This window comes from Malus domestica, chromosome 05 (assembly GCF_042453785.1).
Source record: "Malus domestica chromosome 05, GDT2T_hap1".
Taxonomy (NCBI): Eukaryota; Viridiplantae; Streptophyta; class Magnoliopsida; order Rosales; family Rosaceae; genus Malus; species Malus domestica.
Window position 1 is genome coordinate 33,759,934 of NC_091665.1, and position 26,190 is coordinate 33,786,123.

Consider the following 26,190-nt stretch of genomic DNA (forward strand, 5'->3'; position numbering starts at 1 on the left):
ATTTGGCTATTACAAAGTCTTACAAAAAGGAAAAAGAACAAACAAAACAAAATAAAATGCAATCTGGTGGAATGTCGTTCCATGCCTAAAAATAAAGCTAATAAACACACGGAGCGTGTCGTTTCGCCTAGTCACAGTCATTGTCGCTCATTACCTGTCTTGGCGCGAAGAAACGACACTTCTCAACTGCTTTTCAAAATCACTTGCAAACTCAAAGCTTCTCCCTGCAGAGTACAAGATGCAAAAGCCATTAAAACAACAATAATGTTATTCTTATCATATTTTTGTATCACAGTTCTATACCACCTTAGGCGGTATTTGATGTGAACAGCTACATCATCTAAATTAATTAGTATTTAATTTCAAAATGTTAATCAATAATTAATAAAAATATTGTTAATTAAATGATGATTGTGGTATACAAGGAGTCTCCTTCTTCCACCTAAGATTATTAAGTGTTTTAATTAATAAAAATATTGAAATTAAATGATATAGCTTGTCCAAACACATCTGTCACCTAAGATGGTAAAAAAATATGGTATAAAATTGTGGTAAGCATCAGTGACTCTTAAAACAATAATATCACATGATTTCAAAGCTACCCACCAACGTCCCGCCTCACCTGAGCCTTAGGTTCTTGAAAATCTACTGTAATTCCGGCGATTTACAACGTGCACGCCGCCTGTTCAATCAAATTCCCGAACCAGACCTGCGTGCGGGGACCGTGCTCATATCAGGCTACACGCGACATGGGTTCCTCAAGGAATCCATAGATCTTCTGCTTCTGTCAGTTGCTAAGGCGTGTGCTGCTCGTGGTGATGTTAGAAATGCTAAAGAGCTTCACGATGATGCAATTCGATTCGGGTTTCATTCGGATGTCTCTTTGGGCAATGCAATGGTCGATACGTTTGGAAAATGAAAGTATGTTGATGGGGCGAGAAGGGTTTTCGATGCCATGGCAGTGAAAGATGTGGTGTCTTGGACCTCTTTGTGTTCTTGTTATGTTAACTGCGGGATGCCCAGACACGGTTTGGAGGCATTTCGCGAATGGAGTGAGACCCAATATAGTAACAGTTTCTTCAATCCTACCTGCTTGCTCGGAGTTGAAAGATTTGAATTTGGAAAGAGTGATTCATGGGTTTCTGGTCAGACATGGAATGGAAGAGAATGTTTTGGTTAGCAGCGCCCTTGTAAATATCTATGCTAGTTGTCTGAGCACTAAACAAGCTCAGTTGGTATTTGATATGATGTCTAGACGAGATGTCGTGTCCTGGAATGTACATCTAACTGCGTATTTTTCGAACAGAGATTGCAAAAAGGGTGTAACTTTATTTTCTAGGATGAGAAGGGAAGGTGTTAAATTGGATGGTGCTTCATGGAATGCTGTTATTGGTGGGGTGCTTGAATAACGGGCAGACGGAAGAGGCGCTGAAAATGCTCGGACAGATGCAAGAATCAGGAATTAAGTCCAATCAGATCACAATTACTAGTTTGTTACCAGCTTGCAAAGATTTGGAGAGCTTGAGGGCAGGCAAAGAGGTGCACAGTTACATCTTTAGGAATTGTTTAATGGAGGACTTGGCTGTGGTAAGCCACGGGGATCCATTAGTATCGAAAACTCTCCTGGAGCAGGATCTTCTGTGCTATTCCAAGACGATCCATTACTTTAGTCTAAAGTAGGAGGGGGAACGGCACTGTGCAATTTTGCCTCAATTTCACTTTATTTACGAGCTTGCCTCAATTTTGCATTTCATTCTTCGTTCAGTGAGGGATTCGGGGAGGGGAGGCCATGCCGCTCTGGGATCGAGATAGAGAGACAGAGGGAAAGGGAGACAGAGGCAGAGCGACCGAGAGAGAGTGAGAGGGAGGAGTGGGGATCCTCGATTTCATGAGTGGGAGAGGGGGTACAGTCGGAGAAAAAGCATGGGGGCCGTCGGGATTTGAGGGGGAGGCGTCGGGATCGTGAGCGGGGGTCTGGGTTTGTCCCTTTGGACCGTTTGCGACCTCTCTTGGCGACTTACTCCAGCTTTCCGGTGATGGAAAAACTGTATCATTCACTCCTCAGGTATGTTACTTTTCGGTCATTGTTTTATTAATTCCAGTTCTCATTCTAATCTCTGTAAAGTTTGTGGCTTTGCTCTGTTTACTGTTTGAAGAGGAGATAGAAAGTGCAGCCTTTCTTCGCCTCTGAATATTGTCAGAATCTCTTCCCTCTTTTTTTTTTTTTTTTTTTTGGAAAACTGGAGAACTAGTATTCCAGGGCACAGCCAACAAAGTACACACAAGAGGGTCCAATTACAAGATTAATACAAAGCAAAAGTGCACCCTAACCAAAGCCCAAGGAGAACTAAGTACAAGCACAAACGGGCCAACAGAGTAAAACAGAAAAGAGCCCAAAAGAGCAAAAGAAACCCTAGTCTTCTGCTTCCACCTCGCAAAAGAGCTAAACTTGTAATCATAAATATTTTTCTTGCAGACTTATAATTGCATGTCTCATTGTTTGCCAGCAAAAGACTATAAGCTTCATGTCAACCTTCCGAACACGTTTTCTGATGGTAGATTGAAGGATTAACAAGCACTTCAATGATGATCTACAGACTACCGAGGATCTATCAACGCAGTGCTGAAAGTATTCTCTGAACAAAGAAGCATCCTTGATGGTGATTCAGGGATGCTTTGTTCAGTGTAAAAACCGGGCTGCTTTGGAGGCGGCAAGGCAACATCACTGCTCAACATTAGAACCACAGATGACATGTTTGGTCTATCCTCAGGTACTCTTTGCACACATAATAGCCCCACGTGAAGACACCTTACCACTTCATATATGTTGCACAAATCACAAAACTTCTTATCGATCAGTTCTAGTGGTTTATCCTGAATCCATAGTATCCATGCCTTAAAACAAATTGAAACATGTATGATATGTTAGTGGCCTAATATGTAAAAGGTGCTTTGCTGCAAACCTTCAACACTGTGAAATGGCATGTCATTACAAGACGTGCTTCGAAGAGCACCGTCTAATTCACTATTCTTTTTAATGTAAAATATCATCACCTTGTTGGTTAAACTTACATGTCCAAGAAGGTTGTGGTTGTGATCTGGATGACGAAATCCCCTGTTCTTCTTCCTACTCAACATCTCGAGCAATATGACTCCAAAGCTAAACACATCAGATTTCATCGAGAAAATTCCATCTGCTGTATATTCCGGAGACATATAACCACTGCCAGATCAATATGCAGTGACCAGTGAGAAAGAATTTCAAAAGCAAAACAATCAAAATATAAACCACAAAACAAATCTAAGCATGCTTACTAGGTTCCAACCACTCTGTTTGTATTGGCCTGACTTTGGTCACCGCCGAATGTTTTAGCCAGGCCGAAGTCTGAAATCTTCGGGTTCATATTATTATCTAGCAAAATATTACTACATTTCAAATCTCGATGTATAATCCTTAATCTAGAGTCTTGGTGAAGATAAAGAAGCCCTCGAGCAACTCCACTGATAATGTGGAAGCACTTAGGCCAATCGAGCAATTTTTGTCCCTCCTGATCTGAAGAAACTTTAAGCTTGTTATGTCAATGCCACATTGAATCCTAGTATAATAAGGTTGAAAATGAAGGATCGTACCAAAAATATAGAAGTCCAAGCTTTTGTTGGGCATGAATTCATATATTAGAATCTTTTCATCTTTTTGAATGCAACAACCGAGAAGCTTAACAAGATTGCGATGCTGAAGTCTGGCTATGAGTATAACTTCAGTTTTGAACTCTTTCATTCCTTGTCCGGAATTCTTTGAAAGCCTCTTTACTGCAATTTCTTTTCCTCCTATCAGGGTACCCTATTGACCATCATTTCGAAAAGACTTAAATTTTGTATAGCAATTTAGCTAATTTTGATTGCATGAATTTATGTTACCTTGTACACAGGTCCAAAGCCACCTTCTCCCAGCTTGTTACAGCTTGAAAAGTTGTCAGTGGCTTTAGCTATGGTGGTCAAGTCAAACAGTGGTAACTCCATCTCTTCCCCGTCTTCTCCAAGGTATTCGTCTCTGCAATCCTTTCTTCTGTGTCCTGAAATAGTAGGAGATCTCTTCAGCGTGGACAAAAAGATGCGAACAGTTAGCTACACTATCGAAATTAAATACTACCTTATCTAATGCATTTTTAATGTGTCTGAAAATGGTTACCTTCATATCTGAGTTTCTTCATCCGTATGTACAATATCATTCCAACAAGCAATCCCACGAGAAAAACTGCAGAGCTGAGGAGAATTGCTAGTAGCTGTCTCTTGTTGAAATTGCTCTTTTTCTTAACATGATCTGAAATATCCGTATAAAACAAACTTTGCATGTGCTCGTAGTGTTCCAGTAACTGTGGTTCTAACATTAACTTATTTAAACCCTACTTTGCATAATTGCAGATAAGGGTCTAAGACGTACCTAGTTCTGAAGCTGCCACCCGTATATAGAGGTCTTGACCACCGCCGGGAGTGAATTCTTTTATGTCGATGAGGTTACCAAACCAAAGCACGCAGCCACTTCCTCCCTCCCTGATGTCTAGATTTGCACACGCCGTGCATGAGCAGTTTCCCCAACATAATCCCTTGCATTCACTAAGGCTCATGCTTTTATCAAACCATGAGGAGGATGTGTCTGGCAATTTAATCCCACTATACTTTACGAAGCCATCTCCATCGCTGCAGGCCAACGGAGTCCTTCGAACACATCCATCAGACCAATATCCCGAATTCCAATCTTTCAAAGATTTTGGTACAAATCCCTTCATGCATGCACATATTGCAGAGTTACTATTGATACTGCAACTAGAAAATGGACCGCACAAGGCATACTTTTCACACCGATCTGCTAGGAATGAAAAGGCAAGTTCCCAACTCTGTGTTTGGGACACCCATGTGAACTTCTCTGAGACTCCTGATGGGTTCAATACATATCTCGAGAACACTGACATGTTCCGGAGCCTGTACTCATAATAGACCTCGTCCTTGTTCATCACAAATTCAGTCCCAGATATTGGATCTGGATGTGTGACATCATATCCGTATCCTGTCAAATAAAGGCCATTCCATGACCCTCGTCTGGCTTGTATCTTATCTCCTTTCATAATTAAAAATTGTGGTAAGCCACGCAGATCCACTCGTCCCGAAAACGCTCCCGGAGAAGGATCTTCTGTGCTCTTCCAAGACGAGAGATACCTCTCTAAACCGGTAACCAAGTCCCAACCAAGCTTCATTTCCGGTAGGTATGTGTCACAAGGATAATCAAAACTCTGCCACAAGAAGTTATCCGGGTTAGTTTCTTTCCCATCTTGCACCACAAGATTTCCAGAATCCAATAGTTGCGATACTGGATTCCCCGCAATTCTTGATGAATTCGATGACCACACAATGCTGTTTGAGCTATTCAGGAGGACTAGAACTCCTTGCTCCGTGAGCTTCAAAAGTCCTGAAGAATCACCAAGTGGTGTTTCTCTGTTGGCCACCCACACAACTGCATCAGCAGAAGCAGTGTACCATATTCCCAAGTACCGGCTTTTCGATTTACCAGGGCTGAAGAATCCCAGTTCATAGCTTCCACCTACTGAAACCAGAGTTTCGCCATCTCTTATATATCCACTCGGAGTGATCGTGACCAGTGCAGTTGCAGCTGAGATTCTTTGGAGGGAGAATAAGAAGAACAAGCACATAAAAACACTTGTCAAGGCTTGCATCGTTGTTCTGAGATTGCATGCTTTATCCAAAGAAATTAATACAAAAAATTATGCAGAGAAGATGGAAAAATCAAAGTAAATTCAAAGACTTGGGTTTCTTGATTGACCCAACACCTTTGGTTTGGCAAGTCAGCCATGGACTATTGACAATTTTGACTCAACTGAGTTGACAGCTGACACTGTTCACATCTCCAATGGTGGATTGCCAAACGACTATTTGTACCAAGTTTATTTATTAAATATGTCTGTATTTGAGAAAATAAATAATGTTTTTGTATATATGTCAAAGTTCTACGTGTAAAAAATAAATGACATACATGGCGAACTGTTGAAATTCAAACCATAGGGTTATGCAAACGATCATTTGATAGCATCTTGTCTTCAATTTATTTGGAGAGGTTACGAGTTCAAATTTCAAAGAGAAACGTGTTCAAATTTTAAAGAGGAATGTCAACGTCTTCTTATTTGAAATTTTTTATTCTACATTACTGACTTTTTTTTTATCGTGCAATGTTACAAAATGGTCCACACTGTAGATTTTTTAAGTCATTCTTCAAAGGTCAAATCTACTAAAAATTAACCAATTTTAAGATCGTTTAGCTATTTAACAAGTATCAAATAAATAAACAAACTGTGATTCTATTAAACATTAAAATTTTAAGAACGTTAATCGAAAGATCAAACTATCTTTTATTTGACTATTACGAAGTCTTACAAAAAGGAAAAAGAACAAACAAAACATAAAATGCAATCAGGTGGAATGTCGTTCCATGCCTAAAATAAAGCTAATAAGCCTACGGGGCATGTCGTTTCTTGCCTAGAAAGTCATCGTCCGCTTATTACATGTCCTGGCGTGAAGAAACGGTACTTCTCAATTGCTTTTCAGTACTAGGCCTATAAAAAGGATCGAGGCTTGATGGGCCGGCTTAAAGCCCAACCCTATTTTTTGGTGGTGGGCTAGCCCGATACAGTTTTAGAGTCGAGCTTTATCCAACCTGATTTAAAATGGGCAGGGCCTAAACCTTGCCTTTTAAGCCTTGACATCTTTAGACTACTTAGTACGTCCCATGTAATTTAAATATTTTTTTTTTTGAACAACGATATTATCTACACTAAAAGGGAGGGGATTTGATCTACATATTTTTGTATGCTATAAATTGTGTAGTCTAGGCTTCAGATCCCGTCCATTCCTCGTTTTGCTAGAACTTTAGAAAGTAAAAATGAGGTCCGAGTGAAAGCAAAACACACTGTGTTTCCAAATTGCAGCTACGAGGTGCCTCATGAGAAAGACATCGTGATATGCATTTACTGTTTTCAGCTAGTTTGTAATTGATCTAATCTCTCTTCCCCTTCAATCTTATGATGTTGCAGACGAATGGCGAGGAGCAGTGCAAGTATCTTGTAGAGTACATGGAAAACGATGCTGGAGGCAGCTTTTGTAATTTGAACGTGGTTCCCGATTTTGCTGGTATTAATAGATTTGTTACTGGAATCCGAGTCACCCTTTCTTTTACTCTTAGATATACAACAACAACAAAGCCTTTTACTCTTAGATATAAACAAGAAATAATCAAAATTTGTTTATGAGTAAGATTGAGATTAGGCGGAAGTGTTATGTCTATACGCTAGTTTTCTAGTACTAGAGATCCTTCTTTAATTTTCTAAGTTCCAAGTTTCCTACATTGCTGCTAGCACAATCTCCTATTTGTTTGACAATGATATAGATTGTTTTTCTTCTTTGGTGGAGAATAGCCAATAAAATGATAGCATGTTTACGTATTTAGAATAGGAAAAGTCATGTTTACTTACTTGGACGGAAAAAGTCGCGAATTGAACAAGTTGGAATAACTCCATTATGCATGGTAACGTAGAGCCCACGTACTTTCATTTCCGAATGCGTTATCAAACACAACGAAAGTAAAAAATAACTCAATTACGCATTCCATGAAAGTAACACTAAAATAAACGGAGTAAAAATTTTATTGAGGAGATAAATATGTACAAAAAGTTGAACAGTTGGTGGTGGCTTTTCATCCGTAGAACACTTTGAGATTAACATATGTCAGATGTGATTGGAAGTATGGGGTTAAAGTAAATGTGCAACAAGAGCAACAAAAACCTGAGCTCTTATGCCTGAAATCAGGCCCTAACCCTTTGGGTCGAGATACAAAGCGTGTCAATCTTTGGTCTTAATTTTCAAGACACTCAACCATTCCCCTTCTTTGTTAAGCACCAACCTTCGTTTGGTGACACTAGCAACAAACCTATTAATCAGTATCTTGACAAATCCTCACTACATCCTGAAAAATCATTTGCTCTTTCTTGAGATGGGAACATCTTCCGGCATAGCCCTCTTAAGCTGCTCAGCATGACGTTCTTCGCGATTGCCTCTTCACTCTCTGGGGCAACTTGAATGGACTCCAGCTCTTTCGGCGTTTAGAGGACTCACAAAAGAGGCCAGAGGCCAGAGCTTGCTGAAGCCACACCTCAAATTCTTCTTCATCTTCATCCATCATTTCAGCATCCAAATCCCACGGGAATCTACTTGAGTTGGATCTTTGAGTTTTCTCCAAACCAACCATGTTAACGTGGAAGCTAGGCCTATGAGTGTTGGGCCTGCACGCCATTCCCTGCATGGAACAAGTTGAAGCGATAAGATACCAACCTCGTTTCTCCCTGGCACAAAGTAGAGATGCACACCAAAAACATAATCATGGATCAAGGGTACTTGTTCTATTAGTCCAAGGAACAATTAAAAGTCCTTCCAATATAGTGTCTTCTGTGCTACAAGGTTCAGTAGGATGTCTGCCAGGTAACTGGGTCCGCTCGCTCACTGTTCTACTCAAATTTGAATACTTTCCAGATCAAGTTTTAAATAAGAATGATGCTTTTGAGGCAATTTGCCTGATTCATGTAATTTTGCAGTTCCACCGCTGTATAGGGTACAAAACATGCAGACTGTAGAACAAGGACAAGCTTGCAGAACTTAGATATTATATCCTGATTAAAACCATTACCTGACAAATAGCCCATTCAGATACATCAAAGATTTTGCTCTCAGCACAGACGAAGGCCCGTGGTATTTCCACCTAAATGAAAAGAAAAAAAAACAACAAAGACAACAAAAATCATAAGGGATGCTTAAATGTACATGTCTGCAACGAGGGAAATGATTCAGCTTAACAAATCATGCAAATCAGTGTTATGAAGATATTAACATGCATTATAGAAACAGGGAATGCGTGTGAAAGTCACGAGAGCCCTTGAAAGCTGGATCTCATCCCTGAAAGTCACGAGAGCACCATTTAAGCATTTGAATTCTGAACTTCTAACTCTCAAATTCCTACCTTTATTTATAGTCATTTCTGCAGTTCTGACATGCAACTCGCTTCAGTGAAAAATTGTTTTGTTGTTTAACGCATTGATAAATGCATGTGAGGACAGCAGAACCATTTGCATAGGGTGAGAAAAAGGTGTTCAGGTAAAAACTCTCAAGGTATACACAATTAAGCTTGGAAAAATAACACAAAAAGTACTGTGTAAAATACCTTATGTGGCCTATTAAATACTAAAGTTCCTTTGTACTCAACCCATCCATCTCCATCCTTTGCTTGGTGATATTGACAGCAATCCTAATTGCACAATGGATCCAATACATCAGATGCATACAGCAATGATGCAAAAAAAATGAGAAAAGTAACATATTTGACATTGAAATTAGTTAAAAAGAACAGCAACAAATAGAGAATAATGTCAGACCTGACACCATCTAGCCTTGGCCTTGCTTCTGTTTGTGCATATCCATATATGCGAATTTCCACACTTAGTGCACTGTATACGTCTCGACTCTTCAGAAAAATAATCTGGACCATCCTGCTTATACACAATTAAATAGGGGTTATATAACAAAAGCAGTAAATTGACTCGGAAAAATGACCCAGTGAAATACAGATTTATCATCGGACAATAAGATGTGGAAGTACAATGCAGACAGCTATAAAAAAAGATAGCTTCTTCTACATTGCATAATTGATATAAATTGGAAATTATGCACCATAGAAAATTTAATTAATATATTTTGAATTCGCAATTACTAAGACAATATAGAAATATGGGTTAATCTCAGTTTGCTACCCTTGGTTTTTAACATTTGGTACATCAAGTTCTTTTTTTTATTCCAGAGTGGTACCTGAAGTCATAAATTTGGGACACTTTCATACATCCATTAAGATTGCTGTTAAATCAGCCGGTGACATGACGCCCACATGCACACTGATTGGACGCCACGTGTCAATATGGGCCCATGTAAATATTAAAAAAAAGGGTTAAAATATCTGGGCAGCCCAACCCTCCCTCCCTTCCCTCCTGCACCCACCCAACCCTCCCTTCTCTCCTCTGCGCCCACCCAACCCTCTTCAATCCCCCACACATCCAACCTTCCCCCTCCCTCTTTGACTCCACTCTTCTCTCCCCTGATCCTTCCATACCCGAACAACCTCTCCCTCACCACCATACCCCAACCCCACCCATTTGACGGCCGATGGTCAACCAAACCTAGATTTACGGCCAGAGAGTCACACCTACCAGATTTGACGGCGGTGAAGAACAAAACCCAGCAGCCGGAGAAGACAGTGGTGGGGAGCACAAACCCAGCAGCCAAACCGATTTTTTAATCTTTTCAAATTTTCTTTCGATTTTTGCATTGAACATGGCCTCTGTTCTGCCATCTGTTATGCAAGATTTGGTCTGATTTGGATTTTTTTTTTCTGCATTCGTTGTGGATTCGGATCCCAGGTGCCAAATAGGGACAAATAAAGTGAAAGGGGTTGGGTGGATATGAAAAGGGAGTACAGCGCTGCCCAGATTTTTATTATTTTTTAATTTTTAATGTCTAAATGCGCCCATATTGACACGTGGTGTTCACTCATTGTCCACGTGGGCACCACGTCACCAAATGTATGAAAGTGTCCCAAAATTATGACTTTAGGTACCATTCTGAGATGAAAAAAAATTGATGTACCAAATGTTGAAAACTAGGAAACTTCAGGGTAGTAAACTGAGATTAACCCTAGAAATATTATAACGGCTCTCGTATCTAGAGTTATTGATGACCTCCATCAAAATGACAATCAGATAAATCTCAGGAAAGTGCATGACACTAAACAACTAAGGGCTCGTTTGGATGTGCTTTTAGAGAAAATATTTTTGGGTTTCAAAAGCACTTAAAATGCTTTTTGTAAGAAGCATTAGTTATGTGCTTCTTCCAAGAAGCACTTAAAATGCTTTTTGTAAGAAGCATTAGTTATGTGCTTCTTCCAAGAAGCACTTTAAGTACTTTTTCAGGATTTACTTGCATCTTTACCAAAGATTAGTTCTAAAAATATTTTTGCCAAAAGCGCTTTCAGTCATTTTAAAAGCACATCCAAATAAGCTCTAAATCTACGATCAAATAACATAGCTCACCTGATGTGAAGTACCATAGGACTTCTGGCACACACTCTTAGTCTTGGATTCTTCCTTCCGCAACTGCTCATCATAGTCTCTCTTCTTTGTGGAATCAGAGAGAACCTAAAAATGCGTCATTGTGACAGGCACATACAGAATCACAATGAAGACATTATTTAGGTCTTATAATTCTCATTTCAGACATGCAATGATTACTATACAACTCGAATAACAAGTATGTATAATTACCTCAAATGCACATTGAACTCTCTTAAACGCTTCACTTGCTAATGCACTTCCCATATTTTTATCAGGATGCACAAGCATGGCCTATACAAGAGATAATCACGCACAATATAACTCAACTGCACATCAGATTCTTCAAAATTGTATTCAGACACTAATGCTACCACTTCTTAGTCAAATGGTAAAAATAATGTACTTCCTCTACTTCACATAAACAATTTCACAATTCATACATAAAATAAGAGGGAAAAAGAGAGAACTCCCATTGATGAAACAGAAGAAAGAAGGGAAAGGTAATATCCACCTTCTTCCGGTATTCTTTTTTCAATATTGCTGCATCAATTTTTTTGTGGCGAGGAAATCCTAGTGCTTCATAATGATCAATACTGTCCAAAATCTTTTTCATTTCATCAGCTGAACTTTTTTCCTCTTTGACCACCTTAATAGGGAAAGATTCTTTTCGGTCATTTATAATAGTTGAAGTAGCTGGCGTGCTAGATGAGTTACATGAGTGCAGCTTTTCAGGTTCATCAGTAGGAATAGAGTATTCAAATTCCCCAGAAAAATCATCCTCCATAATTGTTTCTGATTGCTTTTGCTCTTCGAAGTGTGTGCTTTCGCTCACTTTATCACACCATTGGAGCACATAATTTAATGCATCATTAGAGAAAAATGCAAGGTTTATTGAGAGAACTACACCATGCCATCCAACTTGAACTTTGACACAATAAATAGCATAAACAGTTGCCATCAAGACCAGCAACCGTGCATGATTTAGGGAGAACAAATAACCTGCATTTGTAATAGAGTTTTTAGTATTTTCAAAATCAATAGAAAAGCCACTATATATCAGAATGCTGATCCACTTATATGACCTCTAAATGCTTAAGTCTTGGAACTATTACCCAAGATTGTTTAGTACAAAACTGCCCACGCATGAGGACACTAATTAAATGAAGGAAATAGCAAAAGCACGAGACACGTGTTCTAAAACAAGAATACGAGAGCTTTAAAGTTTTGACTTCTTTGTTTCAGGCCTGGTGCCTCCCCTCTGCTATATTACCTTCCCCACTATGACAATCACAAGTATCTATTTCTATATCATTAGCCACCTACTCAGCAACATGAGAACATCAAGGGACAAATCTTATCAGCATTATGAATCTCTCACTACGTTAAAAGAGAGTTAATTCTCAAAATTCTATACAATTCACATATCCTCTATTTCAAATTGAAACATTAATAAGAGTTCGTCGACAGTTTCTCTAATAAAATAAATAATTGAACTTAAAACTTTTTCTATTATAATCTGTTTTGGTAGGATGATTTCTAAGATAAATTACAATCTTCTAGGTTGATGCGGTCAGAAGGCTAAGGATATCCCCTCAGTTCTTGCATTATTCCTAGATATCATATTGAATGGGAAATCATCCAACAGATTGCAGCAAGGCTGCTAAACTCAACTATGGATGCCAGAACTATTTTTGTTCATGTTTTTCTTTTAGGTACATATTCATTTATGTGTGGTACATATGCACCCTGGCATATTTCATAGAGCACAAATAACGGCAACATGGGTACAGTGAGAACAATGATAGCCACGTAGAAATCAAAAGAATATTGTATTGCATCAAGTTATAATTCAGATTTCACAAAAAAATTAGAATACCTCCAACTATAAATAAGATTCCCGTTATCCAAAAGTTAGCGTACATCCATAAAATCAGAATAGCGAAGATCCCTACAATAAAAAGTCCTGGAGTGTAACCCAAGTACTGGACAGCAGCTCCAGCAGCTCCCTGAAATATTGGACCCAACTGTAAGTCACAGTTTGTTCTGTAGCAATGTAAATAATTTAAGTAAATATACCATAATTATGTATGTTTGAGTTACAAAAAAACCATTACTGTCATCTCATAGATATCCATTATTCCAAATTATGTCACCCTGCATTAAGTAATTCTAAGAAAAGAACACTATGATGGTTCCACAAACTTAACGAAAAAATTCACTACTGTCATCTCATGGCTATCCATTATTCTAAGTTATGTCACTCTGCATTAAGTAGTTCTAGGAAAAAACACTATGCATGTTCCACAAAGTTACAAACCTTGGCACAAGTACTATATATTGGTATCTAAAGTATGAAAATTTTCTACATTATTCGTTAGATTTTTTATAAGGGTAGCGCTATTCACATGCCCATTTTTACTTCTCACACACCCTTGTTAATTTTTGTCAATTGATCTTCTTCAATTCATTCGATCTGACAGCCGAAAATTGAGATGGGTGTGTGAGACGTAAAAATGGGCATGTGGATAGCACCACCCTTTGATAAATACTTTCTTTTGTGTATTTTTTTTTTCCATTTAAGACCCTATTCTGGCAACCTGAAGTATTTTCTACTAAGTCTTCGATAAGACAGCGTCAAACTTGAAATATTCAGTTCACAATAGACCTGGAACCTGAATTCTTAAACCAAGCTTCTGTAATTCTACATACCCTACAACCTTGATATTTACGTGTCCTGGTTGACCTCATGAGTAAACATCCACCAGTGTTGCAGCCTATCCTTTCATCATTTTTTGCACTCCTAAAATCTTCTCCAGAAATACCTAAGCGCTAAAGTTGCACATCATAAACTGTCCATGAAAAACATTACTTCTACACTACCCCTATAAGAAAACATCTGTCAGACTTTATAACCAGTTATATCTTTAAAGGATACATAATTCTTTTATGGGTCTGAAATTGCTGCATATCTTTCCCATCTAATAATCAAATTAAATGGCTGTAATAGAAGACGAAGCATTGAAAGAAAAAAAAAACAACTAAATGCTCAAGAGTAAAAAAGGAAATACCAAGGAAACATACCATACTAAGAAGTACATAAACCAAGCAAGAAATTGAAGTCAAACTGAGAAAGCAACTCCACATTATAAGGAGCAAAGCTGCAGAACCCAACCCAATAAAGGATTGAAAACCTCTTATGATGCAGTCCCACCAATAAATCAACAACAGGATCAACAGCCTCCCTGTCCTGGCGCACCCACTGCACACCATCGGCCAATGCCGTTCTACAAACATCCCGATTTTATCTCCACACCCACCGATCGCAGTTCCCGATCGTGAATAAATGTGTTTCTGTGACTGCAGCCATTTCCAAGCTTGTCTAAACAACCCTATATCCTCCATCACTACAAAATATGAACTTATGGGTTCACCAGAGAAGCAGATTATTGTCGAATACAGACCCTGATATCTATAACCATAGATTCGAAACCGGAAACTGAAATTGGTAACAACCCAAACTCTGAGATGCTAAATCATCAATGAAGTCCATAGAACCGAGAGCAACCGAAATCCTGATCCGCTAAAATATCAAGCTGGAAAGCGGTAAAATCAGCTGAAATTCACGGGTTTGGAGCAAGATCTAGAATCTCCAACCTCCCGAACCAAAACCAACAAGTAAATTCAATCACGTTCTTCTTTCAGTGAGTGAGTCAGCTCTCGCATTGCTTCACATGCAAGCTTCCAATAAATAAAGCAACCAAAACCCAGACATTCAAAAGCTAAAAAGCACGGATAGAAAATTGGCAAATATTCCGCTTTATTGAAATAATGTCTCACTAGCTTTTCAGACGCGAATATCTGTGTCTATGAAAACCCACAGCAAGTAGTCCCAATTCACATACCAAAAATAGACGCTTTTGCTGCTGCTGCTGCATCAGTCGCTTCCGGAACAAATTGAAATGGGGGAGATGGAGATTGAGCTGCAGAGCTGGCTATGGCGGAAACCCACAGAGAGAGGGAGTTGATTGAACCACCGACAGGGGAGAAGAGAGGGTTGGAGCCTTAAAGGCGGATGCTTTAGGGGATTCGGGGAGAGAGGGGTGGAGAGAGAGGGAGAGAGGGAGAGATAAACCCTAGCTTTTTGCAGGCATTGCTCGTGAAAAAGAGAGAGTTTGAAAAGTGTGGATAAAGGTGTAGAAAGAAGGGGGGGGGGGGGGAGAGAGGGGTGAAGGAGGGTGCACAGGAAGAAGAGAAGAGACTCTCCTACTTGAACTTATCTTGTGTCACTTTTGTCACTTTGTGACCTCTTTCTTTATCATAATTATTATGACCCACTGGTATTTGGAACCCACTTGACGCCACTGTTTTTTATTCCTCAAAGAAAAAATATGTTTTGTAGCGTGTGGTTTGTATTCAAACAAGATATCAAATCTTTTGATGGAATGTAACTCAATCAAATTTAAAGATAGAAAAAAACTTTAGCCGGTATGCGAAGGGTCAATTTCTTTTCATCACTACGATAAAGGATTACTTGCGATAGATGAACTTTTTGTTGTTAAAATTTTTTTTAATAAATGATATTATCGACACTAAGGGATAAGGAAGTGGGCTAAAGCCTCGTAATGAGCTAGCAATAATGTGATTCAAATTCGTCTTTGATCAGAGTTGAATTTAAAATCTCTCACTTCAAAGTGAAGAGTACTAAGTGAGGGTGTCAACTTTAACATATGAGATTGAGTAATGTGCTGTTAAATAATATTTTTAATTATTTTATAGTGTGCGTCTCATTGATGTATCAATTTTAAATTTTAAATTTTATTTTAATGAATTATTTTTTAAAATGAATGCTACAAATATTATTTATAATAAATAACATATAAGTTGGAAGAAGAGAAAATTTGACATTATCACGTCAGTCATCAAATTTGTCACAACCCGTCCTGGAAATATACATTATTTTGTTATCGTTGATGTGAAAAGACTAAAATACCCTTGAGCGTTTGTGGCATTATGAGTCGTATGTGACAAGTTTTAGAAATGGACCAATGTGATTATTTTCCGAAGTTTTGGGGCCAATGAGAATGAGAACTTAACCTTGGTTAGTTATGATTGGTGTGTAGGTTGGACCACACACACACATCCACATCACCTTCATTCTCTCTCTCACTCCGGTGCACCCTTTCTCTCTCGGACTCACTCTCTCTTCCCTCTCCTTCGTACGGACAAGGTCAAACCAAGCCAAATCTTCACCGATCGAGGAAGAAAATGGTACCATTGTGTTCATGAGGACCATACGAGTTCAAAAGTACCCATTTCAGGTAAGAACTTGTTCGATATCACGTTGAAAATTCAAGCTCCGAGTTGAGCACTATTCATGAACTTTTAAATGGTTGTGTTTTAGGACAATCCAAGCTTATAGCGAGCTTAGTGAGGTCCCAAGGAAGCTCGGAGTGCTTCGTTTGAAGGTTTTGGACGTCGGGATCACGAGGTTCGAAGGTGGCCGGTTTTGGTGAAATTGTCCCGATGAGTTTTCCAAGGATTTGGAAGTTTTAAAAGGTATAACCTTCTTCCTCTCGAAATTTGTGAAGTTCTGGTGAAAATTTCATGAAAAATGGTGTAGAATCGAGTGAGAAATCATCGATTGCAGGGTTGCCCAGTTTTCCGGCGTCGGCGAGTTTTCCGGCGTCTAGACGAAGAAGATGATGTGCGTGGGGGGCGCGTGGCACCGTGGCCTCCCTGGCGCGTGAGGGCGTGTGGGTCCTAGGAAAATTATTTTAAAAATATCTCGAAGTTCGCGACGTCGAGTAGATCACTGTGGTATATTCATATACCTATTTTGAGCAATGTATGAGAAGTTATTAGCTAGTTTTGCCTATATGCTTTAAAATAACATTTTTATAGTTAATTCGCATATAGGTGAGACTTATCCCGAGGACGAGCGTATCCACGGGCGACTCGGGGGCTACGACCCTTCAACATATCAATGAGTGGGCTTTTGTTTTCAGTATATATTTATGTACTTGATTTAGTTCTCATAAATGCATTTTTAAAGAAAGTATGCTTTGAAATATTATGCCAAATGTTTTTATATTTTGAATATGCACTCATAGTTGCATATATATATATATATATAATAGTGGTGCTGTGGAGGCACAGATAAGTTCAGGTAAGTTATGTTTGAACATGTGCACTACGAACGGCTTGATCCCTGTTTAGGGTACGTAGGCAGCCTAATGAAATGTTAGGTGCATCCATTCAATATATGAGATGAAATAAATGACATTTAAGTTTAATTGAGGAATTGAGAAGTGTGACGAACATGTTTGGCTGGCTATGTGAGATGTGATTGAGAAACGATAGCTCATAACCTGCACTTGGGTGATTGCGATTTAGCCATAGAGAGAGTTGGCATAGGCCTGTATATTATGTCACCTCCCGCACCATATGCTCACATTGGATCCACTTAGGTGCACAGTCTTGTCGTACAGACCACTATAGGTGGTTCCGACTTGTAGGTGACTAACGTATTATCGCACAGCTAGCATTGAGAGAGTAAAATTGAGTATAATTATATTACACCCAACCTTGTCGTACAGACCCTTTCCATGGATTCCGACTTATGTGCAGTATTGCCGTATAGGTTATAGTAATGACTCCGGCTAGATTGAGTTTTAAGCTATGAATTCAACCGTACAGACTACCACAGGAGTTTCGGCTAACATATCATACTTCTATGAAATTAAACTTACTTGGATAGCTTACTTTGTTATATTTTGGCATGGCATACATATGAATATGACTATGTGACATGAACTGATTTATTATGATTTCAGATATATATGTATATGCTTATATCTTGATTCTGGGAAAATAATACATGTTTTACAGCGAGGGGTTAGATATGTTGATAAATGAAATGGTTTTGTAAAACAATTGTTTTTGCCCACTCACGTTTTCTGTTTTGCGCCCCTCCATGTATTAAGTAAGCTTGATGTTGGTGGCTAGAGGACGTCGACAGTTCTGACCTATTTGAATAATAGTAGGACAATCCTGGTACTGTGTAACTAGTACTTGTCCTACTGGACTGCACCTAGAATTTATGCTCTGAATTAGGAGTGCTTACTGTTGTAATTAACTCCTATCACCTTTCGTTTAGTAGTGCACTCTAGTAACTTGGTTTTTAATTATTCGTATATTTACTATCTTTATCGCTTCCGCACTGTGCACATGGCTACGTCACTCTCACGTGACAGCCAGCATGCCTTGACCTCGGTCAGGGTGTGTCAAAATTAACAATTCCATTGAAGATACTCTAATTTTTATTTTGGGCATTTTTATTGTTATGTAGTGGATGTGTTAGATATTACTTTAATTAGTTTAAAATTTGAATTTTTTTTATTTCTTATCGTTTTATCCAATTTTTTCCTCAAAATTTTGGTTCTATCGTTGCTCTCAACAAAGAAAAGAAAAAAGAAACCCTTAAATTTTCTTAGTTAAATTTTAGTATATTTACCATGAAATCAATATTTAGGTCTTTAAAATTTGGTGGCAACTGAAAATAATCAAAACACACACTTGTTTTTGGCTAAACAATTGAATTACAAAGTAAAACTAAATCTTGTTGGACTGTAGTTCTGACTGTAGTCACTTTATTTAATATTTATTTTCTTATGAAAAAATATAAAGTGCAACATAGGCCTCTATATTCAGTAGGAAGTTAGGAACCAACCGAAAATTGTACCGTATTCAATGGCTAACAAACAGCAAGTGATGAATTGTATTGATGGTTAGAGCATTTATCGTCAATTCACTGTGTATAAGGTTCAAGCTCACCTCCCTCCTCTTAGTATATAATAGATTAATAATATCTCTTGTACTGAAAAAATGGCTAACAAGCAAATATTGTACGCGTATTCAGTAGCTAACAGCAAAAAATCATTGAGATTTTGTATTGTTTTATGTCAAACACAAGTTCATAGCTAACACTACCAATGTTGTAAGTCGTCGCCATCTCCAGCGTCATTGTTGTTCGCCATGGGAGATATGAGTGTTGAAATCTATTTTACAATAGTGGGTTGATACTTACAAAGGACGTTTAGGTAAGCTAGGCATGTGATTTTAGTTAATGCATAGATTTAAAAGTACACGAGGGTGCTTTGAGCGAGAGAAATTTCAATAAAATTGTCTTAGTAGGCATGCCTTATAAGTACGAGTACGACTAACATGAAATTAGGTAAGATTAAAATACTTAGAGTTTTGTATTTGATGGTCGGAATGTGTTTTACACAAGTTGTTTCGCTTTCAGTAGCCACCTATTATTTTTGGTGAAGTATTCAATCTTCTTCCATTTGTTTGGTTGGGTTTTCATTATTGCAACTACTTCATGTTTCTTTGACAATCTGCATTCAATAATTATAATGTCTCACCTACCGTTTCTTTATTAATTTAATTTTATTGTCAGCTTTAGAACAACGTCGTGTGAAGGGTATTTTGAGAATTATTGGGCTAGAAAGCAAGATTAGCTCGTGTGATCCTATTAGGCTGTGAATTAGAACCGTACATTTATACGTGATTCGATAAATGTAACGTTAAGACAATCTAATAAAGAGAGAATACTTGCGTATACTCTATTAAAAAATGTCGTACCTAGTGCACAAGGTTTCCGCTTTACGCAGGGTCTGGAAGAGGTGAATGTCGGCTAACCTTACCCCCATTTTATGGAGAGGTTGCTCCCAAGTCTCGAACCCAAGACCTACCGTTCATGGGCGAAAGCACTTGCCATCGCACCAAGTGCGACCTCTACTTGCGTATACTCTATTACCGAGTCAAAATACGACACACGAAACTAAAATAATCAACATTTCAAAAACAAATTACAAAACTTTTTGGCTTACCAAGCCCTGATCACATTTACAAAGGAGTATCTCCGGCTCGAAGGGTGTAGCTGAAAAAGAAGAGAGAAACACAATATACAATTTACACAATACAGCCGGCTGCAAAAAACTGCATAGGATAAAAATCCATGAAATCAAATTTTGTGTGGATGTGTCATATGGTGCGGATGCTGAAGTTCTTAGTATTAGCGGCTGAGGTTTCAGATGACAAGTTCGAAATGAAGGTGGTGGTGGTGGTAGCAGCAGCTGAGGTTGCTAATGAGAAGGTTGAATTGTACTGGTTGTCTGAGCCTGAGCCAGCGGATGCATTATAGGAAGATGTCGTCGTCTCTGCACCAGGCTTGGTGCCATGAGGGCCTCGTACTCCGAGATCCATGAAATCGGATATTAAGCCTGGCTTTGTTATCTTATCGTCCACAACCTTCTCGCCTTTTAGCATCTTGACCACGGTTGACATGGATGGCCTGAGCTTCGGAGAGTCTTGGGTGCAGAGGAGACCGATCTTTAGAAACCTACAAGCCTCCTCAGCGTCAAAATCACCGTCGAGTGATGTGTCTACCAGCCCAACAAGCTCCCTCCGTTCGTAGAGTTTCCATGTCTGCAACACAAGAACGCACTTGTCATTAATAATGTGTAAGGTAATCGAATCTGCACCGCATAACTCAATACAAACAAGAATTCCAGCATATTTTTAGGCAGAAATCGATATGATATAATTGAATCAACGAGTGAAACAAGTAAAACAATGAGTTATTACAAGCATTTTATTAAAAAAATCAGCTTTTTCCCTCATCACGAACCCTTGCAGTACCCTTGGTAATACAAAGCCAACATGGCTATGATTGTATGAAATGAAGATGTTAGAACACGCAACTCACAGACACACAGAAGTTGTCGAACAACTTCGTTTCATACAACATTGTCCACCAACACCAACACTGTCAACAGACAACATGAAGGCAAACGCAAACAATAAACTTCAGAAGCCTTATCGGACAAACAAAAATGTCCAGAAACATTACCAAAAATCACATTTGACACATGCAGTTTTCATTTAATGCGTTTTACTTAAACAAGATTGAAAGCAAAAGCTTGTAAGGATTGAATATATCTGAAATTTATACCCTTTCAAGCAGATACTGTTCGTCAATTGGTAGTCGTGTATTTGTATTACATCTGCCACTGACTATTTCCATTAGGAGCACTCCAAAGCTATAAATATCTGCTTTCCTTGTCAATTGACCGCGTATTGCATATTCTGGTGCCAAATAACCTCTGAAACCAGAAATATAGATTTGATTACAAGACAAAATATTTTTGATTATAATAGATCAACAAAGAGATAGGTAGACATCCAAAGGAAGATTTAAATGGAGAAACTTAAACACCTAATCCAATAGTATTAGTAGTTTGTAGGGACATTGAAGCGAATGACTAAACCTACTCAGTATAGATAAATTGAAGCCTATTTTTACTTATTATGGTATCGTCTGCTTTTGGGAGCAGCCTCTCTATAAATGGGGGTAAGGCTAGCCGACATTCATCTCTCCCAGACCCTGCGTAAAGCGGGAGCCTTGTGCACTGGGTACGACGATGGTATCGTCTGCTTGTTATACCAACAAAAGGAAGATCATACAAGTAGAATCTGCTACATAACTAGCAAGGAAATGATATAGCATAACTATTATTCAAAAGTTATTTTCTTTCCAGAAAGTTAAAAATCCAAAAAGTAGAATAAACAAGTTGTAGTGAACTCGTAAACAAGATGATAGTCTGTTTATCACATTTAGTGGAGGACAAAAGATCTATTGATTTCCTAACTGGCCACTGTTTTATGCGATTCGCAATTGCAAACACTAAGGAAGGCAAAATTTGTAGTTATGCTTTTAGAACAGTTGTTAGGTTTCAATTTCAATTGCTCAATTCTAAAAGGAAGAGAGACATCACAGCTTACATTGTTCCTGCCACACGTGTGCTAACATGGGTCATGTTGGGAGGGATAAGTTTTGCAAGACCAAAATCTGAAATTTTAGGCATTAGGTCTTTATCGAGGAGAATATTGCTTGCTTTGATATCTCTATGAATAATATGTGGACGTACTTCCTCATGAAGGAAGGCAAGCCCACATGCAATCCCATTGCATATTTCACGCCTAGTTCGCCAACTAAACTGGAGATTACTGCTTCCACCTGGAATGAACAGTTTAACAACATAAATTTCAAGAATAAATTGATCTCAGGAAAGGACTGATTCAAAACTGATGGAAATACACCTCTGGATGTAAGATACAGAAATTGCAGAACTGATCCTTTATCTTACCCAAGCACATTAACTACACGCACAAATGTAAATGCCAATTTCAGCTCAAGAACAAAGCTAATAACTTACCAATAAGATTTTGTTCAAGGCTATTATTCTCGAGGTAGTTGTAGACCAGAATTCTTTGGTTTCCTTCAACACAACAGCCAAAGAGCTCAACTAGATTTTCATGCTTTATTTTTGAGATCACGTCAATCTCAGTCAAAAACTCCTTCACCCCTTGTCTTGATTCAGCTGAAAGAACTTTTATAGCAGCAAATTTTCTGTCTTTAAGTTGGCCCTGATTATTCACAATAACAATTCAAATGGACGTCACTCACAATGTCAAGGAGAAAGAATGTTTCAATTATATACCAAATGCAATACTTTTATACAAAACATATATTAAAACAGTAAATCCGAGTTTACCTTATAGACAGAACCAAAACCACCTTCCCCGATTTTATTGGCTGGACTAAAATCGTCAGTTGCGATTCTCAACTCTTTGTAAGTGAATAGTTTAACATTGTGAATGCCAGAAACTTCTGTTACAAAAAACCTTAACTTAAGGCAGGCATAAGAAAAGTACTTTGGGACATTTGATTCTGATAACCTTGCCAATGAACAATAATCTCATAAGAGTAATGCCACCTAAAATTATCAAGCTTTCAGCTTACCTTCATCAATATCAGAACCGGGTTTTCTTGATTTGTTCACAATTCTACCGCTTAAGAAGGAAAAACAACCCATAACTGTAAGAGACGCCAATTACCAAAAGGTCAACCGTTAACAGATGCTTCAAAAAAAACCACTTCAGGACCTGCCACATTGAACCGGTGTAAGAACACATGTTATCCAGAAGCACAATTGGATCGAAATGAATATCAAAGGCTTTGAGTAGGATATAAACTTTAAAACAACATTACTTATTGCTCCAAATCCAAAAACTTTAACTGAACTAATAATCTCGACAAATAAAGAGTTGTCCTTGTCTCGATCGAACTAGATAAAGTATGGCTTCACATAGCACTATAACGGTAAGAAATGCAAAAAAAAGATAAAAATGAAACACACAAAATCTACAACCAATGTTTCGATTTCGAAAAGCCATGGAGTTGACAGGAACAGAATGAAACAAGCATATAAGAATGAAACAAGAATGCATCGACACTGACTTTTCCCTTTCGGATCAATCGAAACTATGACAAAGATATTCAGTCAACTGGATGTTTGATGGACTGAAAAGGTTTCAACTTTAAGCAAAACCAAAACTTAACAAAAATGCAACAGCAAAATAAACACCTCAAATAGTTAAAACAGATAGAACCCAGAAAACAAATCATCAACATCTACCCAAATAATTAATCCAGAAAAAAAAAAGATCGAAAATTTAAAATAACCCAGGAGAGAAGATCACCTGAGGAGCTCAGAGAAAGAAGGACAGAGAGGATATTGGCTGCTTGTTAATCGTTGGCGTTGGAAAAGAAAATTGTGGGGTTTGGGGAAGATGAAATAGAAGAAAGCAAATAATTGGATTTTTTTGCACGGTGAATGAATGTGAGAGGGTGAGGTACACAGAAGACTCGGCAGAGTCCAGTCTGGCTTGCGTACGCCTCCTTTCCCTTTGAATTTTCAATTTTGTAAAAAAATATGAACCAAATGGCATTCGCCATGTAAGTGGCGCGTATGCTATTACTGGTACCATTTATTTGTAATGTTATATGGGGATAAGTCAGAATGTCAAGCTTCAAGCGGCATCCAAGACGGATTAGGATTCCATCCTCTTCTTTTTCCATCTCATCTTCTCCTTTCACATATCTCTATTTTATCTTTATTTTTCTATAAAAAAAATTAATATTAGAAGTTGATGTGACTTAACTGTAACCATTTAAATAAGAGGGAAGAGAAAAAAAAAGGGGAGATATGTCTCTTTATTTTGATGCCTAAGACTTGAAATTGGCATAATCTGAGTTGTTTACCATAAATTATTTTAACATTTTCATGAAAAATTAAATAATGACAAAAATAACAAAAACACACCATTTAATAAACAATGGGTCAAAATAATTTGATAAAAATTACCGGTATTTTTTGTCGTTTATTTAATGGAGAATTTTCACATAATGACTAAAATAATTGATGGTGAACAAACTCAGAGACTACTTGTATTGATTTCAAATCTTAATGACCAAATTAAGGAGTTATGTCAACGTTAGAGACTATTTTAAGTAAAAAAAACTTTATTTGTTACTTATACTGCGGTCTAGTGGTATTCCTCTCCATTTGTAGATGAGAGGTCTATGGTTAGATTTTTGCCAAATACGAATTTGAACAACATTATTATGGCTAGCCTAGTGTGAAACTTAGTTTACTTCCCAATCCACTTAGTGTTAATAATATCATGTGTGAAAAATAATAATAATAATAATTATTATTATTATTTTTTATTTATTAAAAGCGATATTTTATTCAACTGTAATTTTGTTTAAACTCTGAGAAGAAGACATAATATTGTAATTTTGTCGTGCATTTCATGGGTGGTGCCTTACACCGACTGTAAGTGCAAAGAGAACTTACATAAGCCTAGCTTGTCACCCTCATGCCCCAACCTGAACGAGTTGGCCCCAAATCCAACCTCCTAATTCTAATAACCTTCAGAACAAGCAAGTAGTTAAGAATATGAGCAAATTTAATCCCAATACAATTGACATTGAATCAGATGAGGTGTTGAAGGGGAGCGAAATGTGCAGTCGCACAATGTTCCAAATTTAAAGAGGCTCCTAAAATTTTTATCACCTAATATTTATATGTAATAATGCTTCATATTTAAAAATTATTTTTGTTAACACTTTAAAATCTCATTGTGCATTCCTAATAAGCTTTAATTTGTTTCCTTTCTAAATATAAAAATTTGGAGCACAATAAGATACTTTTAATGGCAATAATAACACCTTAAAAAACGGTAATTTTCAATTTATTATATAATAATGTTATATATTCAAGTGAAACTTTAAAGTTAGAGTTTTTGAAGTTTTTTTTTTCTTGTTTGGTTATTTAAGATTGAACTGCTTTTGATTATTTAGTGAACGTTATATTTGTAACTCTTTTTATTTATTATTAATTTCACACACAGCCTTTAAAATCTTAGAAACGGCCCTGCATTGAATCAAGTGGTCCAAAACCCTTGCTCTTTATTATAGGCTTCTACTTTCAACGTGTGCTAAAACGCACAAAGACGGCAACGTTTTCATCGACTATGTACTATTCTGCGTCCTATATTTGGTGAATAACCTTTAAATTTTACTATTATTAGGGGAGGGGGGGAGAGTTCAAAACTATTACAATAATTTAGGAGATGAAGGAGTTTTGAACTCAAGATGCATGCGTAGAAACCCAACACCCTATCCAGTAGAATATTGGATCACATGCAAACGTTGAAGATGAAATCCTACCTAATATAAATGGTTTCATTTCTTTTTAATTAGTTTTGAATCGAATGCTCACATCCTCTCATACTGTCAAGGTTTCCTAAAAGAACATAAAAATAAAAAACATAATATCAGAGATAGCCACCTAAAATAAATGGAGGCAGATTCTTTGCCCTCCCACTTCCCGTGCCCTCATGTTTGTGTGGTCACAGTTAAGTCACGTCAACATTTTATATTACTATTCTTTTTTGTCTTATTATCTCTATAAAAAATTAATATAAAATACTGACGTGGCTTAACCATGATCACACAAAACAAAAGGGCACAGGAAGTGGGAGGGCAGAAAATCCGTCTCTA

General features: G+C 37.8%; 4 protein-coding genes across 11 annotated transcripts; 1 reads left to right on the plus strand and 3 right to left on the minus strand.

Moving 5' to 3' along the window:
- The first annotated feature begins 586 nt into the window (after positions 1-586).
- LOC103439090 (putative pentatricopeptide repeat-containing protein At5g59200, chloroplastic) lies at positions 587-2,572 on the plus strand. The gene is made up of 4 exons (XM_029103523.1): positions 587-887; positions 1,024-1,277; positions 1,417-1,587; positions 2,477-2,572. Exons 1-4 carry the CDS (start codon positions 587-589, stop codon positions 2,570-2,572), a joined length of 822 nt encoding a protein of 273 aa, XP_028959356.1.
- On the minus strand, positions 2,450-5,744 carry LOC103439089 (G-type lectin S-receptor-like serine/threonine-protein kinase At4g27290). Of its 2 annotated transcripts, none has more exons than XM_070821144.1 (7): positions 4,442-5,744; positions 4,190-4,321; positions 3,919-4,073; positions 3,631-3,841; positions 3,316-3,553; positions 3,073-3,223; positions 2,450-2,895 (listed from the first exon to the last, which is right to left on the minus strand). In XM_070821144.1, the coding sequence occupies exons 1-7, from the start codon at positions 5,727-5,729 to the stop codon at positions 2,599-2,601; spliced, it is 2,472 nt and encodes an 823-aa protein (XP_070677245.1). In that variant the 5' UTR covers positions 5,730-5,744; the 3' UTR covers positions 2,450-2,598. The 2 variants fall into 2 exon arrangements, 1 of the variants encoding a protein (XP_070677245.1); XR_011580636.1 differs by having other exon boundaries at positions 2,757-2,895; positions 3,073-3,197.
- Positions 5,745-7,686: 1,942 nt separating this feature from the next.
- Positions 7,687-15,459, minus strand: LOC103436216 (uncharacterized). 6 transcript variants are annotated; one of them, XR_011580665.1, is made up of 11 exons: positions 14,295-15,452; positions 13,923-14,042; positions 13,090-13,219; positions 11,725-12,212; positions 11,424-11,504; positions 11,193-11,297; positions 9,489-9,602; positions 9,278-9,361; positions 9,077-9,102; positions 8,747-8,818; positions 7,687-8,359 (listed from the first exon to the last, which is right to left on the minus strand). XR_011580665.1 is itself a non-coding variant. In XM_070821180.1 (10 exons), the coding sequence occupies exons 2-10, from the start codon at positions 13,959-13,961 to the stop codon at positions 8,093-8,095; spliced, it is 1,380 nt and encodes a 459-aa protein (XP_070677281.1). In that variant the 5' UTR covers positions 13,962-14,095; positions 14,295-15,456; the 3' UTR covers positions 7,687-8,092. The 6 variants fall into 6 exon arrangements, 4 of the variants coding, with proteins under 4 accessions (XP_070677281.1, XP_070677279.1, XP_070677280.1 ...); XR_011580664.1 differs by having other exon boundaries at positions 9,077-9,117; XM_070821180.1 differs by lacking the exon at positions 9,077-9,102 and having other exon boundaries at positions 13,923-14,095; positions 14,295-15,456.
- Positions 15,460-20,059: 4,600 nt separating this feature from the next.
- Positions 20,060-24,118, minus strand: LOC103436197 (cold-responsive protein kinase 1). Of its 2 annotated transcripts, none has more exons than XM_008374624.4 (7): positions 23,823-24,118; positions 23,083-23,225; positions 22,835-22,950; positions 22,496-22,706; positions 22,062-22,296; positions 21,232-21,382; positions 20,060-20,705 (listed from the first exon to the last, which is right to left on the minus strand). In XM_008374624.4, the coding sequence occupies exons 2-7, from the start codon at positions 23,153-23,155 to the stop codon at positions 20,262-20,264; spliced, it is 1,230 nt and encodes a 409-aa protein (XP_008372846.2). In that variant the 5' UTR covers positions 23,156-23,225; positions 23,823-24,118; the 3' UTR covers positions 20,060-20,261. The 2 variants fall into 2 exon arrangements, with proteins under 2 accessions (XP_008372846.2, XP_008372847.2); XM_008374625.4 differs by having other exon boundaries at positions 22,835-22,947; positions 23,823-24,079.
- Positions 24,119-26,190: the final 2,072 nt, after the last annotated feature.

Excerpts from the sequence above, each read along its gene's own strand:
- LOC103436216 (XM_070821178.1), bottom strand. The coding sequence starts at position 14,615 with ATGGAGGATATAGGGTTGTTTAGACAAGCTTGGAAATGGCTGCAGTCA. Across the intron at positions 11,505-11,724 it reads AAAAAGAATACCGGAAGAAG|GCCATGCTTGTGCATCCTGA; the intron begins GTGGATATTACC and ends TCTCTTGTATAG. Across the intron at positions 9,362-9,488 it reads CCAAGGCTAGATGGTGTCAG|GATTGCTGTCAATATCACCA; the intron begins GTCTGACATTAT and ends TTGTGCAATTAG.
- LOC103436197 (XM_008374624.4), bottom strand. The coding sequence starts at position 23,155 with ATGGGTTGTTTTTCCTTCTTAAGCGGTAGAATTGTGAACAAATCAAGA. Across the intron at positions 22,707-22,834 it reads GTTTTGGTTCTGTCTATAAG|GGCCAACTTAAAGACAGAAA; the intron begins GTAAACTCGGAT and ends GTGAATAATCAG. Across the intron at positions 21,383-22,061 it reads ACACGTGTGGCAGGAACAAT|AGGTTATTTGGCACCAGAAT; the intron begins GTAAGCTGTGAT and ends TTCTGGTTTCAG.
- LOC103439089 (XM_070821144.1), bottom strand. The coding sequence starts at position 5,729 with ATGCAAGCCTTGACAAGTGTTTTTATGTGCTTGTTCTTCTTATTCTCC. Across the intron at positions 4,074-4,189 it reads GAAGAAACTCAGATATGAAG|GACACAGAAGAAAGGATTGC; the intron begins GTAACCATTTTC and ends CTACTATTTCAG. Across the intron at positions 3,842-3,918 it reads GCTTTGGACCTGTGTACAAG|GGTACCCTGATAGGAGGAAA; the intron begins GTAACATAAATT and ends GATGGTCAATAG.
- LOC103439090 (XM_029103523.1), top strand. The coding sequence starts at position 587 with ATGATTTCAAAGCTACCCACCAACGTCCCGCCTCACCTGAGCCTTAGG. Across the intron at positions 1,278-1,416 it reads GAGATGTCGTGTCCTGGAAT|ACGGAAGAGGCGCTGAAAAT; the intron begins GTACATCTAACT and ends AATAACGGGCAG. Across the intron at positions 1,588-2,476 it reads TAATGGAGGACTTGGCTGTG|ACTTATAATTGCATGTCTCA; the intron begins GTAAGCCACGGG and ends TTTTTCTTGCAG.